This window comes from Camellia sinensis, chromosome 11, assembly GCF_055761805.1.
Source record: "Camellia sinensis isolate YWXY chromosome 11, ASM5576180v1, whole genome shotgun sequence".
NCBI classification, from domain to species: Eukaryota; Viridiplantae; Streptophyta; class Magnoliopsida; order Ericales; family Theaceae; genus Camellia; species Camellia sinensis.
The window spans coordinates 130,813,723-130,827,186 of record NC_138971.1 but is presented as its reverse complement, the minus strand read 5'-3'; the positions used below and the strand labels follow the sequence as shown (position 1 = coordinate 130,827,186).

The 13,464-nt window shown below is 46.0% G+C and overlaps 1 protein-coding gene across 1 annotated transcript; it reads right to left on the bottom strand.

The window, feature by feature from the left end:
- Positions 1 to 1,438: 1,438 nt before the first annotated feature.
- Positions 1,439 to 3,012, bottom strand: LOC145802134 (uncharacterized). The gene is made up of 3 exons (XM_082894789.1): positions 2,425 to 3,012; positions 2,244 to 2,342; positions 1,439 to 2,035 (listed from the first exon to the last, which is right to left on the bottom strand). The coding sequence occupies exons 1-3, from the start codon at positions 2,827 to 2,829 to the stop codon at positions 1,877 to 1,879; spliced, it is 663 nt and encodes a 220-aa protein (XP_082750915.1). The 5' UTR covers positions 2,830 to 3,012; the 3' UTR covers positions 1,439 to 1,876.
- Between the last annotated feature and the right edge of the window lie 10,452 nt (positions 3,013 to 13,464).

Genomic DNA, 13,464 nt, shown 5'->3' with positions numbered 1-13,464 from the left:
GTACGATGAGGGAAAAGTAAGACAAGGGTTTTGTGAGAAAAAAAAAACCGAGCCTGAGGGTCGAGTGATGTGAGCAAATATATATGTGAGGTCGGGTGGGAAACATTACCTGCAGCAGCAGTGGACTCCCGGCAAACCTAGTCGCCTCCCGGCAATAGACAGAATCTAAGCCCATCAGTGTCTCGGCCAAGGTCATGGCAATACAGATCTTTCCTTCCCTCAAGCCTTGGGCAACTTCAATCAGGCGAATGCTAGCTCCGCCGAAGCCCGAGGAAAGCAGATAGTGAGACAACAAACATAAGCAGAGGGCGTATTGCCGAAAACCCTGCCAATAATGGTTGTTGCGGTCACCGGGGTCGGAAAAACGATGGATCAAGCCGAGGATGTCCAGTTCCCCACTGCAGATCAGAGATCGAGCGTCATGCGCCGTGAGCCCACACATCCGCCCTAAAGCCTGAGCATGGCCAAAACGGAGCTGGGGCAAGATCACTTCAGAGCATTCAGACTCCATCAAAACTTGAAAATCTTCGAAAGTGGGACATACCTCTTGGCCGCCGAAGCTAAAAACGTGCGTCACTGGGTTCCAGAACCTTGCCGCGACATGGAGAAAAGGGAGCTGTAGTGGAGTATTGCTCAGCGTGAATAGTGCATTCAAACCGAAACCCCGGAAGTTCAGCTTTTCCGAGCCATCTAGAGAAGAGATCCAAGATGTGAGATTTTCCGCGAGAAACGCCTCCATCTTTGTGTAAAACTAAGATGAAATGAATGTTCCCGAAGTTGAGGCTTTTATAGAAGGAAAAACACTATTCACAGGGACACGTGTCAAAAACCAGGTGGCTGCAGGAATAAGTGGCCGGCCGGCCACCTTTTCTGGCTGGCCGACCATTTACTTTTTACAAAACTGGCCGGCCGGCTCCATCTCTTTACAAAATTGGCCGGCCGGCTCCCAAAGGTGGCCGGCAGTGCTCCAGTGTACCTCCTTGGCCCTGTTTTACCCTTCGAGGGAAAGTTTCAAGCATTTCCATGCAACGGGAGAGTCAAAGGCCTTCATTTCCCTCTGTTTCGGATGTGTTCCGGCGCCCAGATCGTCCGAAGTACACTCTGTTGTTGCTGAGTTTTGTTTATCGAGTTGTTGTTTTGATTATTGAGTTGTTGTTTTGCTTATCGAGTTGTTTGTCGAGCGGACGTGTTTTGTGTTTTTGAGTCATTGCGCTCTGTTTAAGCAATCTTTGTTTAAATCTTGTTTATTTGCATTGTCAACGTTATTGCATTTTGTTTATCGAGTTGTAAACTTGCTAAAGGTTCTGTTATATCTTAGTAAGTTGAGTTGCTTAGTTTGTTGCGTCGGTTCACTACCTGACTTGGTGATTACACAATGCGCATTCCCATTCAATTTCATTTTTGTGCGAAATAAAATAATGCGATACGATGCTAAAAGTTTAAAATACAAACACCTTTTCAAAAGCTGTTTCATTCCATCATGCTTTACAGCAAACAAAGGTACAAGTTTTACAAAAAATAAAACTGCCTAACAATGTGCAAAGTGCTACAAACTACTAGCAAAAGAAAAATAAAGCAGAAAACAGCAGCGTCAATGTCCTCGGGAGCGGGAATGAGAAGCACTCTTCATCCTCTTCTGCGGAACAACCTCTGCACCATCATCATCATCTGAGTCGGAGCTGTCATCCTCAGGATCCCCCTCAGCCTCACCTCTATTCCCCGAACCAAGACCGGAGCCCCCCTCCTCAGCAGATGTCTCTGACTGACGGTCGGTAGCCTCCTCCTCCTCCTCATCATCCTCCTCCTCCTCCTCCTCATCAAGCTCCGCCTCTACAATGTGAGCCCTGCGTCTGCGGACAGCCCCTCCTCGAGCTCCTCAAAAAGGCCTAGATGGCCCGGCTCCTCGGAAAGGCCGGGATGGCCCAACCCCCTGAAAAGGCCCGGATGACCCAACTCCCTGAAAAGGCCCAGACGGCCCAGCTCCCCAAGGAGGCCCAGGTGGCCTGGCCTGCGGCTGACCGGACCATGAAGGCATCTAAAAACAAAGAGTTCAATTCAAATACATCAGTCCAAATATATACATCAGATGCAGATACAAGCAAAGACTACGTGAAGTGGGTGCATGTAAATACAGTGTACAAGTGGGGTGTGTGTCAGATGTGCTCTACACAAGTAGTCTATCGATGCAGTAGAAATCAGCATGTCATCAGAAGTATGATAAATGCCAGAAAACTGAAAGGTACCTGAATGCCCGCGACAGACAACTGTGCCTCCCTACGCAGGACCATGCCCTCGAGTGTGGCCACCAGTCCAACCACCTCCTCCATGTACCCTCGCGGTGGCTGCAAATATGAGCTCATAATCATCAGTGAACAAAAGAATGTCTAAACATCTGAATGATGAATGAAAAACAATGGAGCATACCAGCGGTGAGTCAGGATCAATGGCGTATCGATCACTGGGCATCGGAGGCTCTAGCGGGATCGGGGTCGGAGAGATAGCTCCATACTGCCACGCCATCAACTCAGTTGGCATATCTGGCCATCCAGGATGAGGATAAGTCGACGGAATCGGAGGAACCGGTCTACCCCCACCTCTAGATGTACCAGCCCTACTAGTAGAAGGGGCGTCTGCAGCCCGAGCCCGGGCCTGGCCCGAGGATGACATACCAGCAGGCCTCGTCATCGGGGTACGGGCTCCCGTCAATGGAGGCATCAAATATATGTGACGGTAAGTGGCGTAGTCCCCCTCATCAAGATATAGTAAAGCATCACTACCCAGCATGGCGCCGACTACCTCCGAGAAAGAGAGTCTGTCAGCAGTCCGCATACTGACTGGGGGTACTGCGGGAGGATCCTGAGAAAGATACCCCCATACCTGACGCAGAAAGCGTTCCCCCAGAAACCATGCCCTACCAACCGGCCCTTCGAGCAGGACCCTATACTGGGAGGTGTCCGACCCTCCGGTATACTGAAGTCGGAGACCATCACCCAGAGACGCCCAGGGCTGCCATGAGATCTGCGGACGATAAATGCATAAACCAATCAGAAATCAGGAATATACAAAGCAAATCAAAGATGAAAATGAAAGGAACTGAAAGTTCTGAAGTACCTCCGAATGCCGCACAGTGTCAAAATACTGTCGCAAGTAAATGAGGGTCTCTCGGGGTCTCGGCCGGTGTGGGCCCTCGAACACTAGTGAATATGGGGTCATGGGGGGCCCTGCCACCTCCAACTTTGGGGCTAATGCTGGGAAGTATACATAGACCCATAGCTGAGAAAAGCAGTGCAGAATGTAAGTACGAAATGCTGAGAGCAAAATACAGACTGTAAAAGTGCGCTGTGTGTGCAATGTACAAGTAATGAAAAGCAGAAATGCAAATCAAGGGGACAGAAAAGTACCTCCCAGGCTCTCCAGTAGCCGCCAAGTAAATCGCCCCGCCCGCGGGAGGTCGCGCTCATATAAAAGTAAAGGGTAGCCAGGCCGGCGCCACCCCAGTCATATCTACTGACCTGTGATAGGTCAACCAGAGCGCTCAACAAATATAACCCGACTGTGTTCCCTCTATCGGCAAACAGGGTAGTCCCGAAGAGGAACATAAGGAAACCACGGGTGTACTGCTCCGTCTCCTCAGGAGTCTCGGGCACCATCTCCGCCCGCCGGAAGTGGGAAGAGAACCAAGTGTATCGGACTCTCCCAGAAACCCTTTCAACAGGCGGGCAAGCCCCCAATAGATATGTCCAAGCGGCCTCCCACTCGCCCATGTCCTCGTCATAGGGGATGGGCCAACCTCCTATGTCCAGGCCGGTCAGCACAGCAAAATCTAGAGGCGTCATGGTCATGTCTCCAGTGGCAGAAAAATGAAAGGAGTTGGTGGTGTCCCACCATCTCTCTACCAAGGCTGCCATCAAAGTCCTCCTGGCAGAACAACGTGACAACCCAATGCAGAAAGCCTCGAATCCTACCAAGTCTACTAAATCCCGGACAGCCTCCGGGAGCTCAGCATACCAATCCCTCGCGGCAGTAGAGCCATATCCTCGTACACTGCGAGAACCAACCTGCATTCAGAATGAATACACGTGTCAATAATGAAATGAAATGGGCCGCGTGCCAATGAAATGAATTGGGCTGTGTGCCAATGGAATGAAATGGGCTGTGTGCCGATGAAGTGAAATAAGCTGCATGCAAATAAAATGAAGTAGCCGTGTGTTCAGAAGTGAAAAGTTTGGGCTGCGTGTTCAGAAAATTTAAAGTTTGGGCTGCGTGTTCAACTTTCAATCAGTGTGGGCTGCGTGTTCACTATTCTAATCTGGGCTGCGTGTTCAGAAAATTTAAAGTTTGGGCTGCGTGTTCAACTTTCTATCAGTGTGGGCTGCGTGTTCACTATTCTAATCTGGGCTGCGTGTTCAGCAAAATTGAAGTTTGGGCTGCGTGTTCAACTTCCAATCAGTGTGGGCTGCGTGTTCACTATTCTAATCTGGGCTGCGTGTTCAGAAAATTAAAAGTTTGGGCTGCGTGTTCAACTTTCTATCAGTGTGGGCTGCGTGTTCACTATTCTAATCTGGGCTGCGTGTTCAGAAAAATTAAAGTTTGGGCTGCGTGTTCAACTTCCAATCAGTGTGGGCTGCGTGTTCACTATTCTAATCTGGGCTGCGTGTTTAGAAAATTAAAGTTTGGGCTGCGTGTTCAACTTCCAATCAGTGTGGGCTGCGTGTTCACTATTCTAATCTGGGCTGCGTGTTCAGAAAATTAAAGTTTGGGCTGCGTGTTCAACTTCCAATCAGTGTGGGCTGCATGTTCACTATTCTAATCTGGGCTGCGTGTTCAGAAAATTTAAAGTTTGGGCTGCGTGTTCAACTTCCAATTAGTGTGGGCTGCGTGTTCACTATTCTAATCTGGGCTGCGTGTTCAGAAAATTTAAAGTTTGGGCTGCGTGTTCAACTTCCAATCAGTGTGGGCTGCGTGTTCACTATTCTAATCTGGGCTGCGTGTTCAGAAAATTAAAGTTTGGGCTGCGTGTTCAACTTCCAATCAGTGTGGGCTGCGTGTTCACTATTCTAATCTGGGCTGCGTGTTCAGAAAATTAAAGTTTGGGCTGCGTGTTCAACTTCCAATCAGTGTGGGCTGCGTGTTCACTATTCTAATCTGGGCTGCGTGTTCAGAAAATTTAAAGTTTGGGCTGCGTGTTCAACTTTCTATCAGTGTGGGCTGCGTGTTCACTATTCTAATCTGGGCTGCGTGTTCAGAAAATTAAAGTTTGGGCTGCTTGTTCAACTTTCAATCAGTGTGGGCTGCGTGTTCACTATTCTAATCTGGGCTGCGTGTTCAGAAAATTTAAAGTTTGGGCTGCGTGTTCAACTTCCAATCAGTGTGGGCTGCGTGTTCACTATTCTAATCTGGGCTGTGTGTTCAGAAAATTTAAAGTGTGGGCTGTGTGTTCACTTTCGAATTCGGGGCTGTGTGTTCGACAAATCAGTGTTTGAGCCGTGTGTTCATTTCTTAACTAATGTACTGGGCATTCGCAATTAATTAATGAGCCGAGTGTTCAAAAATTCGAGTGTTTAAAACCACATGTTCAGGATGCAAGCAAAGTACTATGTCATAAGCTAAACTGCGTGTTCAAGCATGGCAAAGGTGCGAAATGTACGAAAAATACAGAAAACGAAGTAAATACCTCTCGGGCCTCATGAGAGAGGTGATGCTCTGGCTCTCGGAGAAGCAGATCCCCAGGTGCTCGCTCGTCAAAGCTAGTGAAATGACGGAAAACGGCACGCGGAAGGACATGTGCTGGCGGATTGTACCTCCCGGGAATAAAAGGCCGGACCCTCGGAGGCAAAGTCATAGGATCAAAATCGTCCCCGGCACCTGGAAAGCCTCCACCATGGGGAGAATTACCCGCCATTTTCAAAGAATCTGCAAAAGGAGCAAAAATGAGCGAAAATGAGTCAAAATTGGAAAAAGTCAACAAAAGTCAACTCCCGGGAAATAAAAAGTCAACAAAAGTCAACTCCCGAGAAAATCTTCCAAATATTGAGACAAACTTACCTCAAGTGGCGAAAATGAGAAAAGAAGCTCCGAAACCGAAATTTAATCGCTTCAAAGTGCTTGAAACTGAATATTTTTGCGGAAACAACTTGCGTGGGGCGTTGGAAAACGCGTATGGAACTCAGATCTGGAGAAGAAAGTGTTGTAGGAGGCAAGAGAGGAGAAGATCTCGGCTGCATTATATAGGCTCCAAGTCTTGGGGTGAGAGAGCATGAAGAAAGGAGGTGAAAGACCAAAATGCCCTCGGATTTGGGCATATGGCCGGCCGGCCACCTTTTCTGGCCGGCCGGCCACCTTTTCTGGCCGGCCAGCCATTTCCTTTTTGGAAAACCGGCCGGCCAGCCATCCACTTTTTGTAAAACCAGCCGGCCACCTCCCCCTTCCCATAAAACTGGCCGGCCATGTCCCTCACAGGCTCACCTACCTCCCTGCAAATTTTGAGGAAGATCGGAGTTCCCGAGACCTGAAAAAGTTTAAGAAAAGTACACTTCCGGTCGTGAAATTGCTCCGCCGGAACTTCAGCTTCAAGATCTGACATGTGTTTCATCATCATTCATCAAAATCAAAGTGTATCCTTTTTGAATGAGTTGTAGCCTTTCCGGGAAGCGGATCGGAGGCCGTGATCGAGTCGCTTTTGCCGAAACACGCATTTCCGTACTCGTTATTTCATGACAAACAGGCACCCAGATTCATGCTCGTTTCGCACTATCATGCACATAACTTGCATTCTCGTGAGCATACTCACATTTTTATGCACATTTCTTGATATTGGCATACCTCTATGCTTGAGCATGCGTTGTCACGCATGTTCCACTCTCGCATTGCGATGCATTCACTCACCAGCACTGCGTGTGTCAAACTTCCAGAATCACATTGGATATGTGTTGGTAGCATATTGTACTTGTTGCAATTTCTCTCTTTTGCAGGCACGATATTGTATGTACGGTTCAATTGAGGCTGGTGCGACCAGACGAATCGCGCAGGTATCGTATCTTCTCCGTGTGAGACGTGGCGAGGATTGAATAATTCTCCGCATTCTTAACTGCATGAAATGTAGTTGTTGCTTTGCATTCTTGCTTAAAACTGTTGCATCTATTTGCGAATACTTGCTTCATTACAGCTTGCTGCATTTGCATGATCATTGAGTTATGTTCGGCTTCTTGCATATCGCTTTGCATTTTGCCCCCCCTGCCTGCGGGCCTGCCTGCGGGCACATCTCTGCTTACTTTGTACGTTTGTCTAAGTCTTCGGCCTTGTCAAAAATGGGTCGTCTCTGGGCTTTGACATTCACTCCCGTCACTTGTGACTTTCGAGTTCTGTCAAAGAGGGGCAACTGTAGACACCCCATTTTTGACCGACCTTAAGACTTAGACGTCACCAGTTGAGCGCTTGGTGATGTTGCATAATGTGCTCATTCAGAAGTTTCAGAGTCGCGGCCGTGAGCCCTGCCTCCGGACTTCCGAACCCTCTTTTGTGCTTTGCCTCGGTTTGCGAACCAGGCTCGGTTTTCTTTGTTTCTTTTCCTGAGGGGAGGGAGAGGTCCCGTAGACCATCTCTCAGTGGCCGTGGGCTACATTTTGTGGCCGTAGGCCATTTTGCCCATTTCGGAGCCCGGTTTCCGGTTTTTCGGGACCGTTGGCCGTGTGCTTCGGTTCGGGACCGCTTAACCATCTCCGTTTGCTCTAAATTTTGGCATACTTCCTTTTTTCTCCCTTTCAAGGGACACTGGGGTCTGAGAAACCCACTTCGTGGCCGAATGCCACTTTCGGTGCTTAACAGCCCATTTTCGGGACCTCGAACTGCGCGTTTTGGCCCCCGAACATTCATTTTGCAACGGTTTTCGTTCATCTTTGGCAGGTGCCTCTGTTTTATCACTGGAAAGGTCACTGAAGGGTGAGAGGCCAGTAATTGTTGCAGCAACCAGTTATATATCCTCTGACGCCCTCCGACGCCCGTTTTTCACACTTCCGGGCTAATGTTGAACACCTTGGGGCCATTTTCTTGAACTTTGAACCACATATTTGTGATGTACACACTTGGGAGGATCCTAAAAGTTGGTGGCCGGCCAGTAATTCCACCTGACCGTTTTGAACCCCTCCTTCCGGGGTAATGTTGAACACCTTGGGGCCATTTTCTTGAACTTTGAACCACATATTTGTGATGTACACACTTGGGAGGACCCTAAAAGTTGGTGGCCGGCCAGTAATTCCACCTGACCCTTTTGAACCCCTCTTTCCGAGCTAATGTTGAACACCCTTGAGCCACTTTCTTGGACTTTTAACCACAGGGTTGTGTTGAGGACACATGGGAGGACACCATCATATGGTGGCCGGCCACTAAATCAGCTTGACCCTTTTGACCCCTAGCCGGCCGGCTAGGGGGTGTGGCCGGCCGGCCACCTGCAACCAAAATACTTGGCCGGCCGAGATCCTCACACTGTTCACTTTACAGCTGTATAGCTTTATCCCCCAGAAAATATCAATATCCGGGGGATATTTTGTGGGGGAAAGTTGGCCTCCTTTTCCCCCACATTTACACCCCCTTTTTGAGCCATATAACCAGCAGCCAACATCACATTTTGGGGTTGAAAAAAATTGTCTTCAAGCCTCAATACACATATCTCCCTCCATCTTCCTCATTTTCCTAAAAATCCTTAAGTTCTACACCTTGTTTTCTTCATCACCACCAAGCACCACCATCACCACTTCATTTCCAGCAACAAGGGCTTCTCAAAGGCTAAAGGTGCTGCAAATTGGTCCAAGAAGCAACAAAAGACTTGTCTCCAAGGGTGAGTTGCCATTTCCCTTTTTTTTTGAGCTTTTCTTTGCAATATTTCTTAGCCATCTATGCTTTTTGATTTGAGCTCCGGCCATAACTGAAAGCGGCCTTCTTTTGAGCTCATCTTCATGTCTCATTAAGGGCTCAACCCTGTTTGAGCCCTCCATCTTGCACTTGCTTCATTATCCCTCTAAAATGTCATTTTCTTACATGATGTTTTTAGCTTGTGTGTGATTTGTTTTGGAGCATGTTGTAAACTGATAATAGGCTTATTTTCAGCCCCTCTTCAATATTGAAGAAGGGTTCAACACTGTTTGGGACCTCCATGCTATACTTGCCTTTATACTCCTTTTTTGGTCCCATTTTTGCATGCTTTGGCAGCCTATCATGCTTTCGTTTTTGGCCATTTTACAGTTCTTAAAATAGTCTTATTTTGGTCCATTATTCATGTTTCATTTAGGGTCTTTCATGGTTTGGGACCTCCATATGCCACTTCATGTTATATCTCTCTTTTGGTCCCTATTCTTGCATGTTTTGGCAGCCTATCATGCTTTTGTTTTTGGCCATTTTACAGTTCTGAAAATAGTCTTATTTTGGCCCATTCTTCATGTTTCATTAAGGGTCTTTGGCCGTTTGTGGAATATTTTGTATACTTTGTGTTATAGCCTCTTTTGAGCCACATTTTGCATTGCATTTCTAGCATGTTTGTATACTGTTTTTGGTTTTTTACAGTTCTGGAAATATGCTTATTTTTGGTCCCTCTTCAATATTGTAGAAGGGAATTTTTCAGTTTGGGCATTTCATATACCACTTACCTCTTTGGCCACCTTTTGGCCCTTTTTCTTGCATAGGAGTGCAGCCATACCTGTGTTTGTTTTTGGGGTTTTTACAGTTCTGGAAAACATCATATTTTGGGCCCCTCTTCAATGTTGTTGAAGGGTCCTAACTCATTTGGAGTTAGCAGCTGTGAGTTGCTTCATAATCTCATGTTTAGGGCCATTTTTGCATGCCATTTTCTCCCTATCTTTGCTTGCTGATTGGCCATGTTTTGTACTAGTAAAATGCTTATTTTGGGGCTGCCTTGCTTCTGTCTTTACATTCCATGTACCAATTTTGCATGTTTGGTATAGCTATAGGCCATTTCGGGTGCCAAAATTCGTGTTTCGGGACTATTCCGTGCATCGGGTGTGTTTTCGCCTCACTTCGGGGCTGTTTTCCCCCACATTTCATTGCTGAAAATCCATTAGCATGCTTGCATACCATTTTTGCCACGTTGCATTGCGTATGCCATTGCCTCGGTTTGCGTGCCCGTGTGCACGCATTTCGAGGCACTTCATTTTCATCCATCGGGCTCTTATGTGAGTGCGGCTGAGGCTCTCTCATGTTAGTGTAAGTCCATGTTGCATTCTATATGCCATTTCCATGCCATTGCATTGCGTATGCCATTGCCTCGATTTGCTTGCCCGTGTGCACGCATTTCGAGGCACTTCATTTTCATCCATCGGGCTCTTATGTGAGTGCGGCTGAGGCTCTCTCATGTTAGTGTAAGTCCATGTTGCATTCTATATGCCATTTCCATGCCATTGCATTGCGTATGCCATTGCCTCGATTTGCTTGCCCGTGTGCACGCATTTCGAGGCACTTCATTTTCATCCATCGGCCTCTTATATGAGCGTGGCTGAGGCTTTCTCATGATTAGTGTAACATTTCCATGTCATTTACATTGCGTATGTCATTTTCTCGGTTTGCGTGCCCGTGTGCACGCATTTCGAGGCATCTCATTTTCATAGTATTGTGTATGTTAGGATTGTATCTTAGTCGCATTCATGCATATCATGCATATTGCATCGTGTTCGGAATAGGAGTTAGCCCGAGCATGGGAAACGAGGTGCATTTCGTACTCCGAGTGACGGAATGTATCTCAATTCCCCAGTCACCGACACTCCGGATTATCCATGATGGAGCGAGGTTTTATTGTGTTTATACGTGCATTCATTCTATATTGAGTTGTGCAATTCGACTCCTCTGCCATCATGCATCGATATGCGTGATTGGTGGCACGAGGATCGAGGCATGCATATATCTGTGAAAATACATTGCTATGCCCCTTTCCTGCTCTCTGTTGCAGCAAAATGAAGAATCAACAACTTTTCAGAGCTTGGCACGCTTTCCAAGAATAACTGCTAAACAGAGGCTAATTGGGGCATCCCGGTGGATTTCCGCGCAAGACAACCCGGACATGCATCATCCATCCGAAGCAAGGCAGTCCCGGGCTTGCACGCCAGTTTTATTTGCTTTCTTAGTTAATTCATTAATTAATTAGAAATTTGTATAATATTTGGACTGTACTATTCTTTCATTTGGGACTGTATTATTTATTCAAACCCTCTGCGCGAGGGAATAACTGTAATAAGTGTGCGTGTGTGTGTTGTATGTCTTCCAACCCCACGTCTTTCTCCCTTTTATTTATCCGCTTATGATGGTTAGATTAGGGCATATTTCAATTAGCATACAGTATGACAACATGTTTGCATTCATTGATCTGTATTGCATGCACCGGGCTCGGCGCATCATACTAACTGCATTGTATTTTCAATTCCAAATTGAATACATGATAGTTGTAGTATTTCATATGCCATCTTAGAATAGTCAAGCCTGCTATAGTTGCATTTTTGCATGTGTTGCATTAGGCATTTCTGCATACTTAGGATCATGCATGATTTCTAATGAAGTTTCTATTTTGGCTTGGAGTACTCGGTAAGTTCTATGCTTTAGCATCCTTGCATGCGTGTGAGTGACTGCCATGAATAGCATGCTTACCATGAGGCTAATTGCTTATGTGATATAACTGCCTGAATGCCTGTGGGTGAAGGTTGGGTTACTTAAATTGGAATAAATAATCAAATGTTTCAAGCCTACCTGCGGGTAGCAAACCATTTTCAAAAAGCGAACATGAAATGTTTTGTTCCAATTCAGGAGATCCAGTCTATACTTGTATGCTGTGCGCATCACATAGTAACCTAGGCTAATAACCGGAATAAGGATACACAAAGTTTTCAAAAATAGATATCACGGTTAGTAGAGGCCGATCTTTGATCGGGCGAGCGGGGGTGCTCACGAAGTGACCTTCCCTAATCGTACCCAAGTTCCCGAGCCGAGGCAACTTTGGTGATGACGGACACGTGGCCTTTGGCACCGAGTCAGGGTTTCCTAAATTTCTCATTAAAAAAACATTTAGGTGGCGACTCTGTATCTGGCAAAGCAGTCCATGTTTGGCACTTCTTTCAAAAATCTGTTTTTCTCAAAACGATTTGCCGGATTTGGACTCTTTGGTTCAGACTTAGAACCATGACAAATTTGAGAGTCCTGAGCTGTAGTGACCCCAAAATGAACCGTGACAAATCGAGTCCGAGCTGTAGCGAGGTCCCCCGCGGACTTGTTACAGCAGGTTATACACTAATGGCCGGCAGCCTTCCATTGATTTCCAGCAGTACCCTTTTGTAGCAGGCACATGGCCAGTAGCCTCCACCAGTGGCCGGCCAGCCACTGATGTACTCTCAGAATAGTGCCCTTTCAGTATCCCAAAATTCAACTGTGCAAACAGAGGTAGTCAGTAGTAAAGCAGTGGCATTCCGGGTGGAAAACAATCGCGCGCATGTGCATTTGATGCGTCTCGAGTTTAACTAGCTAGAACATGATGCTTACTGTTATTTTTTAGTTGGTTTTGTACTTAATTAATTTAGTTTAATTAATTAGCGCAACATGTATTTGATTAGCTTAGATTAGTTAATTGCTTGTTGTAATAATTAAGTAGCTTAGCTTAGCTATTTCTTTATTTTGTTTTGTAATAATTAGTCTAATTAGCTAAATTAGATTAGTTTAGCTTAGATTAGCTTAGCTCTTATTTATTCAGACCCTCCTTTGTGAGGGCGTAATGTTGTAATAAGTGTATGTGTGTGTGTGTATGTTTTCCAACCCCGCGTCTTTCTCCCTTTTATTTAATCTCTTTCGATGGTTAGATTAGGGACATTTTCAATTAGCATACATTATGCTCGCATGTTTGCATTCATTCATTTGTCTTGGATGCACCGAGGCTCGACGCATCATTCAAACTGCATTGTCAATTCAATACTTCCTTGAATATGTGTTTCAAAGCATGCTATCAAAGTGTTGCAAATACCATGATTAAGTAGCCGAGCCTATTTAGTTACATCATTGCATGTGTTGCATTACGCATCTTACATGGTTAGGATCATGAATTTTTCTAACTAGCTTTTGTTTTGGCTTGGAGTACTCGGTAAGCTTTTACGCTTTAGCATAGTTGCATGAGTGTGATTTCCATATTTCCATGATTAGCATGCTTGCCATGAGGCTATGTGCTTATTTTCTAAATTGCATGAATGCCTGTGGATGGAGGCTTTGTTGTTTGAATTGGAATAATTCAACAAATATGTGTTTTAAGCCCACTTTGTTGTGGCAAAATCCCGTTTCAAGCCCACTATGTTTTGGTGGCAAATCCGCATCTTTTAAGCCCACTTGAGGGTGGCAACTTCAAACCATATTCAAAAATAAAAATGAGTTGAGTTGTTCCAATTCTTGCAATTCTAGTCTATACTTGCATGCGCATCACATAGTAAAGTT

What these genes read in the sequence shown, in the direction of transcription:
- LOC145802134 (XM_082894789.1), bottom strand. Translation starts at nt 2,829, where the DNA reads ATGCGGACTGCTGACAGACTCTCTTTCTCGGAGGTAGTCGGCGCCATG. An exon ending in TTGATCCTGACTCACCGCTG is followed by an intron (nt 2,343 to 2,424) that starts GTATGCTCCATT and finishes TCATATTTGCAG; the next exon opens with CCACCGCGAGGGTACATGGA. An exon ending in TGTCTGTCGCGGGCATTCAG is followed by an intron (nt 2,036 to 2,243) that starts GTACCTTTCAGT and finishes CTTTGTTTTTAG; the next exon opens with ATGCCTTCATGGTCCGGTCA.